The sequence below is a fragment of the Nicotiana tomentosiformis genome, chromosome 6 (assembly GCF_000390325.3).
Source record: "Nicotiana tomentosiformis chromosome 6, ASM39032v3, whole genome shotgun sequence".
Taxonomy (NCBI): Eukaryota; Viridiplantae; Streptophyta; class Magnoliopsida; order Solanales; family Solanaceae; genus Nicotiana; species Nicotiana tomentosiformis.
Window position 1 is genome coordinate 139,114,808 of NC_090817.1, and position 12,237 is coordinate 139,127,044.

General features: G+C 37.2%; 2 protein-coding genes across 2 annotated transcripts; both read right to left on the reverse strand.

Moving 5' to 3' along the window:
- Window positions 1-299: 299 nt before the first annotated feature.
- Window positions 300-1,640, reverse strand: LOC104113637 (uncharacterized). Its single transcript, XM_009623863.4, has 2 exons — window positions 1,452-1,640; window positions 300-966 (listed from the first exon to the last, which is right to left on the reverse strand). Exons 1-2 carry the CDS (start codon window positions 1,590-1,592, stop codon window positions 739-741), a joined length of 369 nt encoding a protein of 122 aa, XP_009622158.1. The 5' UTR covers window positions 1,593-1,640; the 3' UTR covers window positions 300-738.
- A 5,729-nt stretch (window positions 1,641-7,369) lies between these two features.
- On the reverse strand, window positions 7,370-11,410 carry LOC104113638 (probable LRR receptor-like serine/threonine-protein kinase At1g74360). Its single transcript, XM_009623864.4, has 2 exons — window positions 11,154-11,410; window positions 7,370-10,723 (listed from the first exon to the last, which is right to left on the reverse strand). The coding sequence occupies exons 1-2, from the start codon at window positions 11,218-11,220 to the stop codon at window positions 7,488-7,490; spliced, it is 3,303 nt and encodes a 1,100-aa protein (XP_009622159.1). The 5' UTR covers window positions 11,221-11,410; the 3' UTR covers window positions 7,370-7,487.
- Between the last annotated feature and the right edge of the window lie 827 nt (window positions 11,411-12,237).

Below are 12,237 nucleotides of genomic sequence, written 5' to 3' on the forward strand. Positions count from 1 at the left end.
AGCTAATCCTCGTATTGTTATTAACATGATAAAAATAATAATCCCCAAATTATTATATCGAAATTGAAAATTCTAACCAAACACATGACAAAATAATCTGGCATTTTATTTCAGAATTATTTTCATTTATTCCTGATAATTAAGAAACCCAAAACGGTTATGCATGCTAGAAGGCACAATGTTCTAGACTTACGAAATACTATGAACCATCCCTTTGTGCCCATGCAAACTTCTGGACTATTACTCTAGCATGTAATCAAATTTCACTCACTGATATATTAAATTTTTTTGACAAATCATTATTAAAACTGATTAAGTGTTTATAATTAAACATGGATTTCTGATTTTGAAAGTAAGTCAAGAAACTTTTAGAGCAATTCAAATACAAGGGAAAATACATTCTCGTTCAAACACATTCTCGATCGCCTGCCTTTAAACTCTCAAAGATACCTCATACATAGGGAAAAGAGGAGAAACTAGAATAAAAAAAGACACTCCACAAGAAAGAAATATATAACACTAGCTTAATTAAGATGCTCGATTACGCAGGGTCCGGGGAAGGGCCACACCTTAAGGGTATGATGTGGACAGCGTACCCTAATACAAGCATTAGTGACTGCTTCCACGGCTCGAACCCGTGACCTATAGGTTGCACGAAGATAACTTTATATTGCTCAAGGCTTCCTTCTAAGATGCCTACAACAATTGGCAATAAATTATAACTTCTATTTGTGAGAATTAAGTAGGTTTTGTAATAGGGTATTTTTGAGCATTCTTGAGAATCTTGGTAAGAGCTGCTTGACCTAAATCAAGTCCACAAACATCAGCTAGCTGAACTAGATATAGCAAAACATCAGACAGTTCCTCCTCCAAATGTTCCTTATCATCTGATGTCCAGTTAGGTAGTCCTCTTGCAACTTCCCCTTTCCACTGGAATATCTCTGATAGCTCTCCCACTTCTCCAACCTGTTCCAACAATTACAAAATAGACTATAAGATTTATTCTTTTTTGATAAGGTAATAAATTTCATTAAAAATGGCGAAACATGCCCGTACACAAGAAGTATACCAAAAAAAAAAAAGAAAAATAGACTATAAGGTTCTTATATGCAAAGTACATGTATGTAGTCTATTTATAGACAGAGTTAGATCTGCGACAGATTCTGTGGGTTTAACTAAACTCTTTGTGCGACTAAAGCAAAAAATATTTCCAGATTTTTGGTCCATGAAAAAGAATTAGGTACACGCATGCGGATGGCATGTTGAGACATAATATGTTTAGTTAATTAAAAGTGTAATGTTGAAATTGTGTGACACGCTCATCTAGTTAAAAACTTAGAAGATTGTCACATAATATAACATACATATACATATAATAAGATCGCATTCATTGTAAATCTATGGACGGTTAATTCTGGATTACTATTTTTAAGACATGTTAGGAGGCTTACCAAAGCTAGAAGAAGATTCCTAGGACTGTGATACTGATCCCATCCTCTAACTTTGGCAAATTCAGCAAGCCTATCTCTAAGCTCCTGAAGAGAGACATCCTTCATTACTTTCCTACTATATTCATAGGAATTATTCTCCATCTTCTCTTATTAGTTAATTAGTAGCAGTAGTTCATGTTTCACTGTCTCCTTATCTCACTACTTATAGACAATCATCTATTGCTGTGTATGGTTTTTTTCTTCTTGTTTTCAAATTAATTTTTTTTTTTTTTTTAAGATGGTGGGATTTTAGGAGATATGACTAGCTGAGTTTAGTTAGTGGAGGGGCCTTCTCACGTGAGGTATGGTAAAGATGTTTCTGTGTTTTTTTTTTCATGACTTGATATCACTCACTCTACATCACCTGCCTCAATTTGCTAGGAATATAGGTTTCCTATTGGTCTATTATTGGACAATTCCTTTTTCCACATTAAATCTCTATCAGATCTCACCTACAGTATTTGCTTTTAGTTTCTTCCCCTAGCTAGCTAATTTGGATTTATCTCCTTCCACTTGTTGGAAGGTGGTAATTGAATTTATTTTGTAACCTTTTTGTTTATTTTGTTTTGTTTCTATGTTGCAATATTGTCATAAAAATTTGTTTGTCCTTTTTACTTTTAATCGTGGAGTCTAGTAGACAAACAGATAGCAAGATCCCCATATGCCGTACTTGGATCGTAAATTTCGGATTTATGCGGCTTTGATCAGGACAATATGCTATGTTTTGCCCGGTTGGAGACTTTGTGTCCTATTTGGGATGAATTTAACTTATATACATTGGTATTGTAAAGTATTTTTATATTGCGGAAGATCGTAGGTTAACTAGCACGCAATCACACACAAAGTAAATAGAGAAGAAAAATCAACACAAGGATTTAACGAGGTTCAGCTAAGTCTAATCCTCGGGGCAGAAGCAGAGAGAGTTTTTCACTATGAATGAGAAGAAAAACACAATACAATCTACAGAATCCCCAACTACAGCCCCTATATATAGATCCCAAATAGTCCCAAACCTATAAGAGAAAGGTTTTCCAATTTGACAAGGACTATAGGTTTTCCTTTCCCAAATCTATTAGGACAATGGATTTTCCTAAACCTATAGGGATTATGGGTTTCCTAAAAATACAAGGAAATAATTCAAGCCACAAAATAACAAATCTTCCCCTTAGCTTGAATTCTCTTCATTAACAGGAACAACGTCTCTCTACATTGTCATCAGCCCTCACGAGGGCTCTACCCATTGTCGCACACATTAACCAAGTCTAGGCAACGCCTAAACTTATTAAGAGACTCAATATCTTTAGCCATAACACTAATTCGTCGATTTGGTTATGTACTCTGAATAGCTTCTGGATAGCTATAACACTCAAACGCATCAACGGTCTCTGCAACTGCCAAATCACCCACAGGATTTGAATATCCAAGAAGATTCACAGCAACTACGTTTGCAAACCTTTGTGTTCGGTTGATCATTCTCTTCTCTTTGCATGTTGCAATGCTATATGGTTGTTGTTGCACAGGTGCATCAACATTATCATCTTGATCAATATTTTGTACCTCATCCACTTTTTCTACTTTAGAACTACTGGGCTGAGCTAGTGGAGATTGAATTTCTAGCTCTATGTGGTCACTGACACCACCATCTGTTTCTGCTATTGTCTTCTCCCTCTGACTGTCCAGTGAGGAAGATTCATTGAATGCTACATCGCTACTAATAATTAGCCCTGGAGTCTTTTGATTTGTGCACTACAACCTATAACCTTTTACTCCAGTTGCATACACTAGAAATATGCACTTCTTTGCCCTCGACTCAAATTTTTCATCCCTAACATGAGCATAAGCAGGACAACCACATATCCTTAAATTTGAATAATCAGCAGGCGAACCGGACTATACCTCAAAATGAGTTTTGAACTCAATAGCTGTGGATGGAGATCTGTTGACCAAATAACAAGCTGTATTGATTGCTTCAGCCCAAAATCCTTCCTAACACATGAGTGTGAAAGCATGCTTCGTGCCCTATCACAAAGCGTTCTATTTGTACGTTCTGTAACACCATTTTATTGTGGTGTTCCAACACAAGTGCGGTGTCTCACTATGCCCTCTCTGCTGCAGAAATTATCAAACTCGGAATTGCAAAATTCCAACCCATTGTCAGTTCGAAGACGCTTAACTTTTCTTTCCGTCTGCCTCTCAACCATTGTCTTCCATTCAACAAATGTCGGAAATACCTCATCTTTTGTTTTCAGAAAATACACCCACACCATCCTTGAGTAATCATCAATCAAAGTCATAAAATACATGTCACCGCTCTTGGAGGGAACTCTGTTTGGACCCCACAAGTCTGAATGTATATAATCTAACTTGTCTCTACTCTTGTGCTCGGCCTTCTTGCTGAACTTTACCCTTGTTTGTTTACCAAATACACAATACTCACAAAAATTCAAAACTTGATTTTTGTACCCATTCAACATATTCTGCTTACTCAACAAAGATAATCCCTTATCACTCATATGACCAAGTTGCAAGTGCCATATCTGAGACCGGTTCAGATCACTTTTTCAAGAAGCTACAACAGCTTCCCCTTCAACTACACTGGCCTAACGATGATACAATTTAGAATGCAGTTTACCCTTCATGAGTACCATGGAGCCTTTACACACTTTAAGTATTTCATTCTTAGAGTGAAATTTATGCCCTTGATAATCCAAAGTCGAAAGAGAAATCAAATTTCTCTTTATCCGAGGAACATGCCAACACTCAATGTTTCTGATAATTCCATCGAACATTCTCAATTTGATGTTACCAATTTCCTCTACTGGTAATGGATTATCATCTTCTATGTAGACAATACCACTCATTTGCTTATAAGTTGCAAACCAATTCTTGTGTGGACACATGTGGAAAGTAGCACCAGAATCAAGAACCCAAGAATTATGCATATGACTAGAACTCACAGCACAGACTTCCCCTACATAGTCGCTATCATCAGAATTATTGCCACTGTCAACAATATTTGCGGAATTATCTATTTTCTGCTTCCCTCTTTTCTCCTTCAGCTTAGGACAATCTCTCTTGTAGTGACCTTGCTCCCCGCACTCATAGCAATTTTGCTTCCTTGCTTTAGACTTTGATCTGGCGGTTGACTTTTTCCTATTAAAGTCCTTTTGTTGTGTTCTTCCTCTAATCACAAGACCCTCGCCCTCAATTCTGCTGTCTGGAAAACTCCTTTTCAACTCTTTAGATTTTACTGCATTACTAACATCTTCCAGTGAAATGCTGTATTTCCCATATAGCAACGTATCGGCAAAAGTATCATAAGACGGTAAAGAACATAACACAATCAAGGCCTGATCCTCACTCTCAATTTTGATATCCACGTTCTTCAAGTCCATTATAATTGAATTAAACTCATCAAGGTGAGTTTTAACATGTGTACCTTCGTTCATACGGAGGTTGTATAACCTATTTTTCAGGTAGAGGCAGTTTGTCAGCGATTTCTTAGAATACAGATCTTCCAGCTTATTCCATGCCATTGCTGCAGACGTTTCTTCAGCAATTTCCCGAAGAATGCTATCTGTAACGCTCATGAAGATCGCACTCATAGCCCTCTCCTTCAGGTCAGCCTTCTCTGTCTCTTTCATCTCTTCAGAAAAATTCTCATCAATTGCCTTCCATAACCCTTGTAATATTAGGGACGATTTCATCCTAATCTTCCATAGACTGAAACTAAAACCCCCGTCAAATTTCTCTACTTCGTACTTTATTGAAGATGATGAAGACATCTTAACCCTAGATTATATGTAGAAATCCGAACCTTGCTCTGATACCAATTGTTGCGGAAGATCGTGGGTTAACTAGCACACAATCACACACAAAGCAAATAGAGAAGAAAAATCAACACAAGGATTTAATTAATGAGGTTCGGCTAAGTCTAATCCTCGGGGCAGAAGCAGAGAGAGTTTTCCACTATGAATGAGGAGAAAATCAAAATACAATTTATAGAATCCCCAACTATAACCCCTATATATAGATCCCAAATAGTCCCAATATAAGAGAAAGGTTTCCTAATTTGACAATGACTATAAGTTTTTCTTTCTCAAATCTATTAGGACAATGAGTTTTCCTAAACCTATAGGGATTATGGGTTTCCTAAAAATACAAGAAAATAATTCAAGCCACAAAATAACATTTTAAAATATCAATGTGACATACTATCATAGTAGATTATTTGCCTTATTTTACAGATTAATAATTCCACGAATCAGTTTACAAATTATAACATGTTACCTGTAATCATCGTGATCTTACACTGTCACTGTATAGAAGTTAAAACTTAATTGAGAATGATATTGCAAAAACCAGACTTATGTTGTTCCAGCATGTTTATCTTATGTTGTGCAAGCATGTTTATCTTTATTTCAAAACATATTTAATATTTTACCTCTATATGTGGGTCAGGAGATCTTTATAGGATGAGATAAGATCTCAAGTTTTGCATAAAAGCCAACAGGAGCTAGGCTGTTTGTATTTTGCTCTTTCCTATTGAGATTGCACTCATATGCGATGAGGTTACTACTTTTCTTCAGAGCCATTATACATTATAAGAATATGGCGTCAAAAACATTATTTTATGGAGTGGCTTTTGGATAATCTTGTTAAACAAATGCTAAAGTATCTTAAAAGAAGGATGTTTTCTTAGTTCTGACTGTTTTATATTCCTATTTTTTTTGCTTTAGGTGATACAAGCGATCTCTCTCTTTATTTTATTTTGGCTCACACTTTATGGATATGTATGTCAGTCGATATGTTTGTCTAGATCCTCAGATTTGCCTATATCTCAAGAATTGGTCTAAACTCATTGAAGAGATTAGATGCAATAACCCCAGAATTAGCATAGGGAAAAGCATTCCTAAAATGATTAACTTGTCTGAATTCTGCCCATATTATAAGAAAACCCAAATTAAATCTACAGCTTATCAGGAAACAGGCATAAAGGTGAACGTCAATCTGTCATATACAATTTTATTGCATGGAGATTAAATTTTCATATACTAGAATTTTCTAGCATAGAGATTTGAGCATATGCTCTCTTTCTTTCAAATGGTATTCTTGTCTAGCCTAGTTCCCCCTATGTATCTTTGTTTTTGTTCTTTTTCTTGTTTTATAACTCGTGGTGGTTTTAATTTATGGGAAAAAAAAAGAAAAAGAAAAACTAAGCCGTTGACTTATGTTGCCTGTATGTAATGGCTGCTGAGGTGGAGGCGGCAGGCATGAGAGGCGCGGGTCTATGCAATTATCTTTATGCTCGAACAAGTCAGCGCGCAGGAACATGACTTGGTTTGTAGCAATGAATGTCGAGTTCAAAATTGGTGGTGTGTTGATATAGTGGAACTGTGGAAGTGCACTAAGGTTTGTCATCAGATGTGGACCAGCTCCATTGCCAGAAGTTGAGTTTGGATAAAATGCACCTGTTAATTGAATCAGGGAAAAAGCTCTTAGCTCTTATTTGAAATGGACTTTCAATTGCACTAGAAAATTATAGTACCTGATTGATTAGGGAACAATGTTGCCACCTACAGTAACTTAACTGTGTTATGTGTAACCAGTAAATGAAACATACAGCATTATAGAAAGAATGAAGCAGGCATCTAAACTACCTCAAATACTATTGGTAATGACTTTGTTACCACTAAGTAAATCATGTAAGTTAATTTTTATGGTAGCTTCTAAGGGGAAAAATGTTAAGGACTATCATCACCTCATCTGGTTCTTGAAAATATTACCACAGGAAAAGATTAACTCAGATGGAGAAAGCCAGATAGGGAAAATTTCATAGCAAATTTATATTCTTGACAACAACATTGTGGGATTCAAACTAACAAAATTGGCAACTTTTTCCTAGAATAATAATGAATGTGCAAGAACTGTTTTACAAGAGGAATCTGCTAAGGTATGTTACAAATCTGTATTAGATTTGAGTTGCAACAAAATCTATCATAATAATGGAGAAGAACTACGACAGGATCCAAAGCTACGCGTGGATCCCCTATGGCTGCTAGGAATACTAATCAACATATCTAAAACTTCCTTCATGTTAGGCCGATCATAAGGGTTTTCAGCCGTGCACCTTATCCCAATCCTAAGCAATTCACACATTTCTTCTGCTCCCTCTACCAGTCCAGATACTAATACAGCAACCGGGATCATGGCTCTAGTAAACCCTTTCTTTCCATATCCCATGACCCTTGTTGCCCATTCAACTAGACATTCTTCGCCTCCGTCTATAGCATGCCTCCCTGTTGCTAGCTCCATAGCTAGCACACCATAGCTGTACACATCTCCTTTTGTAGTGGCCTGCATTGTCTGCCCATATTCTGGTGCAACATAACCAATAGTCCCGGCCACCATTGTGCTAACATGAGTATGTTCAGAATTCATGACCCTAGCAAGGCCAAAATCTGTAACTTTTGCCTTTCCATCCTTGTCAAGGAGCACATTACTAGCCTTGACATCTCTGTGAACAATGCAAGGGTAGCACTCGTGGTGTAAGTAGACTAAAGCACGTGCCACATCGATTGCTGCTTGTATTCTTCTCTTCCATGTAAACCTTGTTCTATCTGTTATGACGTCGTCTAATGTTCCACCTTCCATGTATTCATAGACTAGCAGTTTCTCTGATCCATCAAGGCACCACCCGTAAAGAGTTACAAGGTTCGGATGAGGCCAACCTGAGCCATTTCTACTGAGCACTTCCATTTCAGCTCTGAACTCTTTTTCTCCCTCAATTCCTTCCCTTTGTAGCTTCTTCACTGCTACTTCCCTTCCATCAGGCAAGACTCCACGATAAACTATTCCAAATCCTCCCCTCCCAATAATTCTATCGTTCGAGAAGTTCCACGTGGCCTTCAGTATGTCAGAATGTGTGAAGCTTGTTCTGTCCAAACGGATAACCTTAACATCATCAGACATCCCCGAAGAGGATACACCTGAACTTACTGGCAAATCATGTCGGCCCTGTGTATTCTCCAGAAAGTGTCCTGGTGTATTTCTGGGGCATTTTATAACAAGGCAGACAAGGAGTGACATGACTCCACAGATTAGAAAAGCTACTACCAGAACCAAAATTACCAAAAGCGCACCCACCTTTGTGGGCCGCCTTTTGTGATTTTCGTTCATGTTTCTTTTAGTATTGTCCGTAGAGTTGTGCATGAAGGACGGAAGATGCAACAACGGATTACCAAGAAATGATGACTTCTCAAACGTAAGCATTTGCCCGGTTTCTGGTACAGATCCATACATGTATGGGTTGTAAGAGATGTTGAATTTGCTCAGATCATGCAAGTTACTAAAGCTAGCTGGGAATGGACCAGAAAAATTGTTAAATGATAGGTCAAGATTTAGCAAGCACTTGATATAGCCAATCTGCTTTGGTATTTCACCAGAAAATTTGTTCTTTGAAACATTAAGGACTACTGCTTGCACTTGTGCAATCTCCAAAGGGAGCCTACCGGAAAATTCATTAGCTCCCAAATGCAACATACTTATGTTCTTCATCTTGCCAATCTCAGGAGGAATCTCACCAGACAATTTGTTTTCACTAAGTTGAATATAGCCCGGTACCTGATTTATTCGGACATTACTACCAAATTCACAGACTGGAACTAAAACATACCCTTTAAACAAGTTATCCCCTAGGCTTCTACAATTCTTCCCTGTTAATAGAGGATATATAAAGCTAAATGGAGGGTAGTCAGCTGGTATCCACCTCCTCATCGCAAAGCAGTCGCCCGAGCCAGCACTGACCTCATCTTTTTTCCTATTCAATAAAAAAGTAGGCATTGGATTTGCACCAATACTTGCTAATTGAGGAGGAATTGAACCAGAAAGTTGATTATTCGCGAGATTCAACCATAACAAGCTGCTGCAGTTCCCTAACTCCGGTGGGATTTCACCGTTCAATGAATTGTTTGCGAGCATTAACCACAATAGTGACCTTAGCTTCCCAAAACTTGGTGGTATTAAACCTGTTAACCTATTAGAGGAAAGATCAAGAGCCTGAACTTTAAGAAGATCTCCATATTCTGAAGGTATATTGCCAGTAAACTGGTTGTAAGCAAGAATCAAAAACTCCAAACCTTTCATCCGCGAAATTTCAACTGGTAATGAACCAGAGAATTGGTTATCACTTAAGTCCAACCGCGAAAGGTTCACCAAGTTTGGAATACCTGATGACACTATGCCTCCAATATAAGAGTTTCCATGCAACATGAGAAATCTTACCTGTGTCAATTTCCCAAAAATTTCTTGTATTTCTCCTCCAAAGTTGTTTTTACTTAGGTCCAAAAAGACCATTTTGCTTAGGCCTGATAGTGTTTCTGGAATATCACTTGAAAAGTTATTACTTCCTAAGGAAAGTTCTTTAAGATTCAGTACTGATCCAATCTCTCTAGGGATTGACCCTGAAAAACTGTTGCCCCACAAATTCAACTTTAGTAATCCTTTACAATTAGAAATGGATTTTGGCAATTCTCCAAATAATAGATTTTCTGATAAATCCAAAACTAGCAAAGAGCAATGTTGGGTGAAAATCCAGGAAGGTAGAGAACTCCTGAATTGATTATGAGATGCTGAAAACATGTTCAGCTTATCAAACCTGAGTGATAAATTCCCTGTCAATTCATTGCAGCTAAGATCAAGATACTTCAGATTCCAACACTGATCAAATACATTTCCAATTTCACCAGTGAAATTGTTACTAGAAATATTTGCAACAACTAAATTGTCACAACTCTCAGGGATTGTTAACCGATGAATCCTGTTCATTGTCAAATCAAGAACTTCCAGCTTGTTTAGACCAGTCCAGTTGAACTCACCATCAATAATATTGCGTGACAAGTTCAAGAACTTCAGATTTTGACACCGGCCTAAGTCTGTTGGAACGGATCCTGAAAATGTGTTCTTGGACAGGTCAAGTGAGGTCAATTCTGTAATGGATGAGAAATTATAAAACAATTTCCCGGCCAGGTTGTTGCCCGAGAGATCGATTCCAGTGACACGATTGCTGATAGTATTGCATGAAATACCAGGCCATTTGCAAGGTGACAAATCTGTAGGATTCCATTGTGTGTATTTAAATCCTCTGTCAATAGGATTTTGATCCTCAAGAAATGACTTCAAGTTCAAAAGTAATTGCTTGTCAGTCTCCAGTGAATCTCCACAAACAAGCTTACCTGTAATTTTGCATAGTGAAAAAATTAAAACATTAGTCATGCTGCAATAAATGTAAGTCTGCTCTCAAAAACCATTTAAAATTTGACCTGTTTACATGTAAAAACATTATTCTTGCTGCAATAAATGCAAGTGTGCTCTCAACAACAACAATAACATACTCGGTGTAATTACACAAGTGAGATGTAGGAAGGGTATTGTGTACGCACACCTTACCTATGTTCTCAAAATCTCAAAAACCATTCAAATGTTGTTTGAAAATGGACTATGTTTACATGTAATAATAATTACTCCATCTCTTTTGCACAGATCAATAAGAAAGTGATCAATTATGTACTAAGTCAGCCTCTAATACTAAGATTGATCAAAATCAAGCTAACAAACATGACATGAGGATAAAATTATTGAAGTGGTGAATTGAAGTATACATACCTGTTATGAGAATGAAGAAATTAAGTAATGCAATGGGAAGAAGAGTATGAGATTCCCCTTTTGACATGATAAGTGTCAGGTTATCTTGTTTTCCTCTCTTTATTTCTTCTTTGTATTTACTGAGTGTCAAATGAGTTATTGTTCTCTCCTGTAGGAATATTAATATTATTAATGTAAAAAGAAGAAGGGGTTGGTTGGTTCCTTAGGAACAATTAATATCAAATATGAGGAATAAACATAGGAAAATGTGTGGTTGAATTTCAGAGAACATGCAGATATGGACCAAAACAAATTGGAACACATGCACGTATACTATATTTTTAGATAATTAGTTGTGGACTCCTAGTAGTCTAATTTTGACTAGATTGACTTTGGTGATTATTAAAGATCAAAAGGTGTGTTTTATTATAACTTTTTTAGTTAGGACTTAGGAGTAATGGTCTTTGATGGGGAGAGGACAAGCTTTGGAGGAATATAGCCGCCCAACTTGACCATAATTTACCGTGGCTGGTGGTCAGAGATGGTGTTTTTGGCCTTATTTTAATTTGTCTATTACTATTATTATTACTAGTTCTAAAACTCAACATTGACCAATTTTCACGTCTGGACAGTCTAGTGATTAGTATGTTACAACTACTCATAATTCAGTCGTTAATAAATTTATATCACGTATCTTTAGAGCCGCGTATAAATTGAATTGTTATCTATTTTTCGGGTAAACAGTTTGGCGCCCACCGTGGGGCTAAGAATAATAGTGGTTATTTGATACAAATCTCTCTAAAACACACTATTTTACACTTGCTCTTGGAAGTATCTTTGATTTCAGGCTAAAAATGACCAACTCTCAATTAATGCCCCTACACATCGACAACGAATCTGGCCATCAAGGTGAGAATAACAACGTGACGCCCGGGGATGAAAGGCCACTCGCTGACCCCGTTGGGACTCGGGCCGTGGATCCAATTGACGTTAATTCGCATGTGGCCATCGAAGCGAACCAACATTCCAGTCCCGAAAACAACATCCATGGTAGAACCCGATCTGCAGTTCGAAATACCTAAAATATTGGAGAAGACGGGATCAG

What these genes read in the sequence shown, in the direction of transcription:
- LOC104113638 (XM_009623864.4), bottom strand. Translation starts at nt 11,220, where the DNA reads ATGTCAAAAGGGGAATCTCATACTCTTCTTCCCATTGCATTACTTAAT. An exon ending in TTTCTTCATTCTCATAACAG is followed by an intron (nt 10,724 to 11,153) that starts GTATGTATACTT and finishes GCAAAATTACAG; the next exon opens with GTAAGCTTGTTTGTGGAGAT.
- LOC104113637 (XM_009623863.4), bottom strand. Translation starts at nt 1,592, where the DNA reads ATGGAGAATAATTCCTATGAATATAGTAGGAAAGTAATGAAGGATGTC. An exon ending in GGAATCTTCTTCTAGCTTTG is followed by an intron (nt 967 to 1,451) that starts GTAAGCCTCCTA and finishes TTGTTGGAACAG; the next exon opens with GTTGGAGAAGTGGGAGAGCT.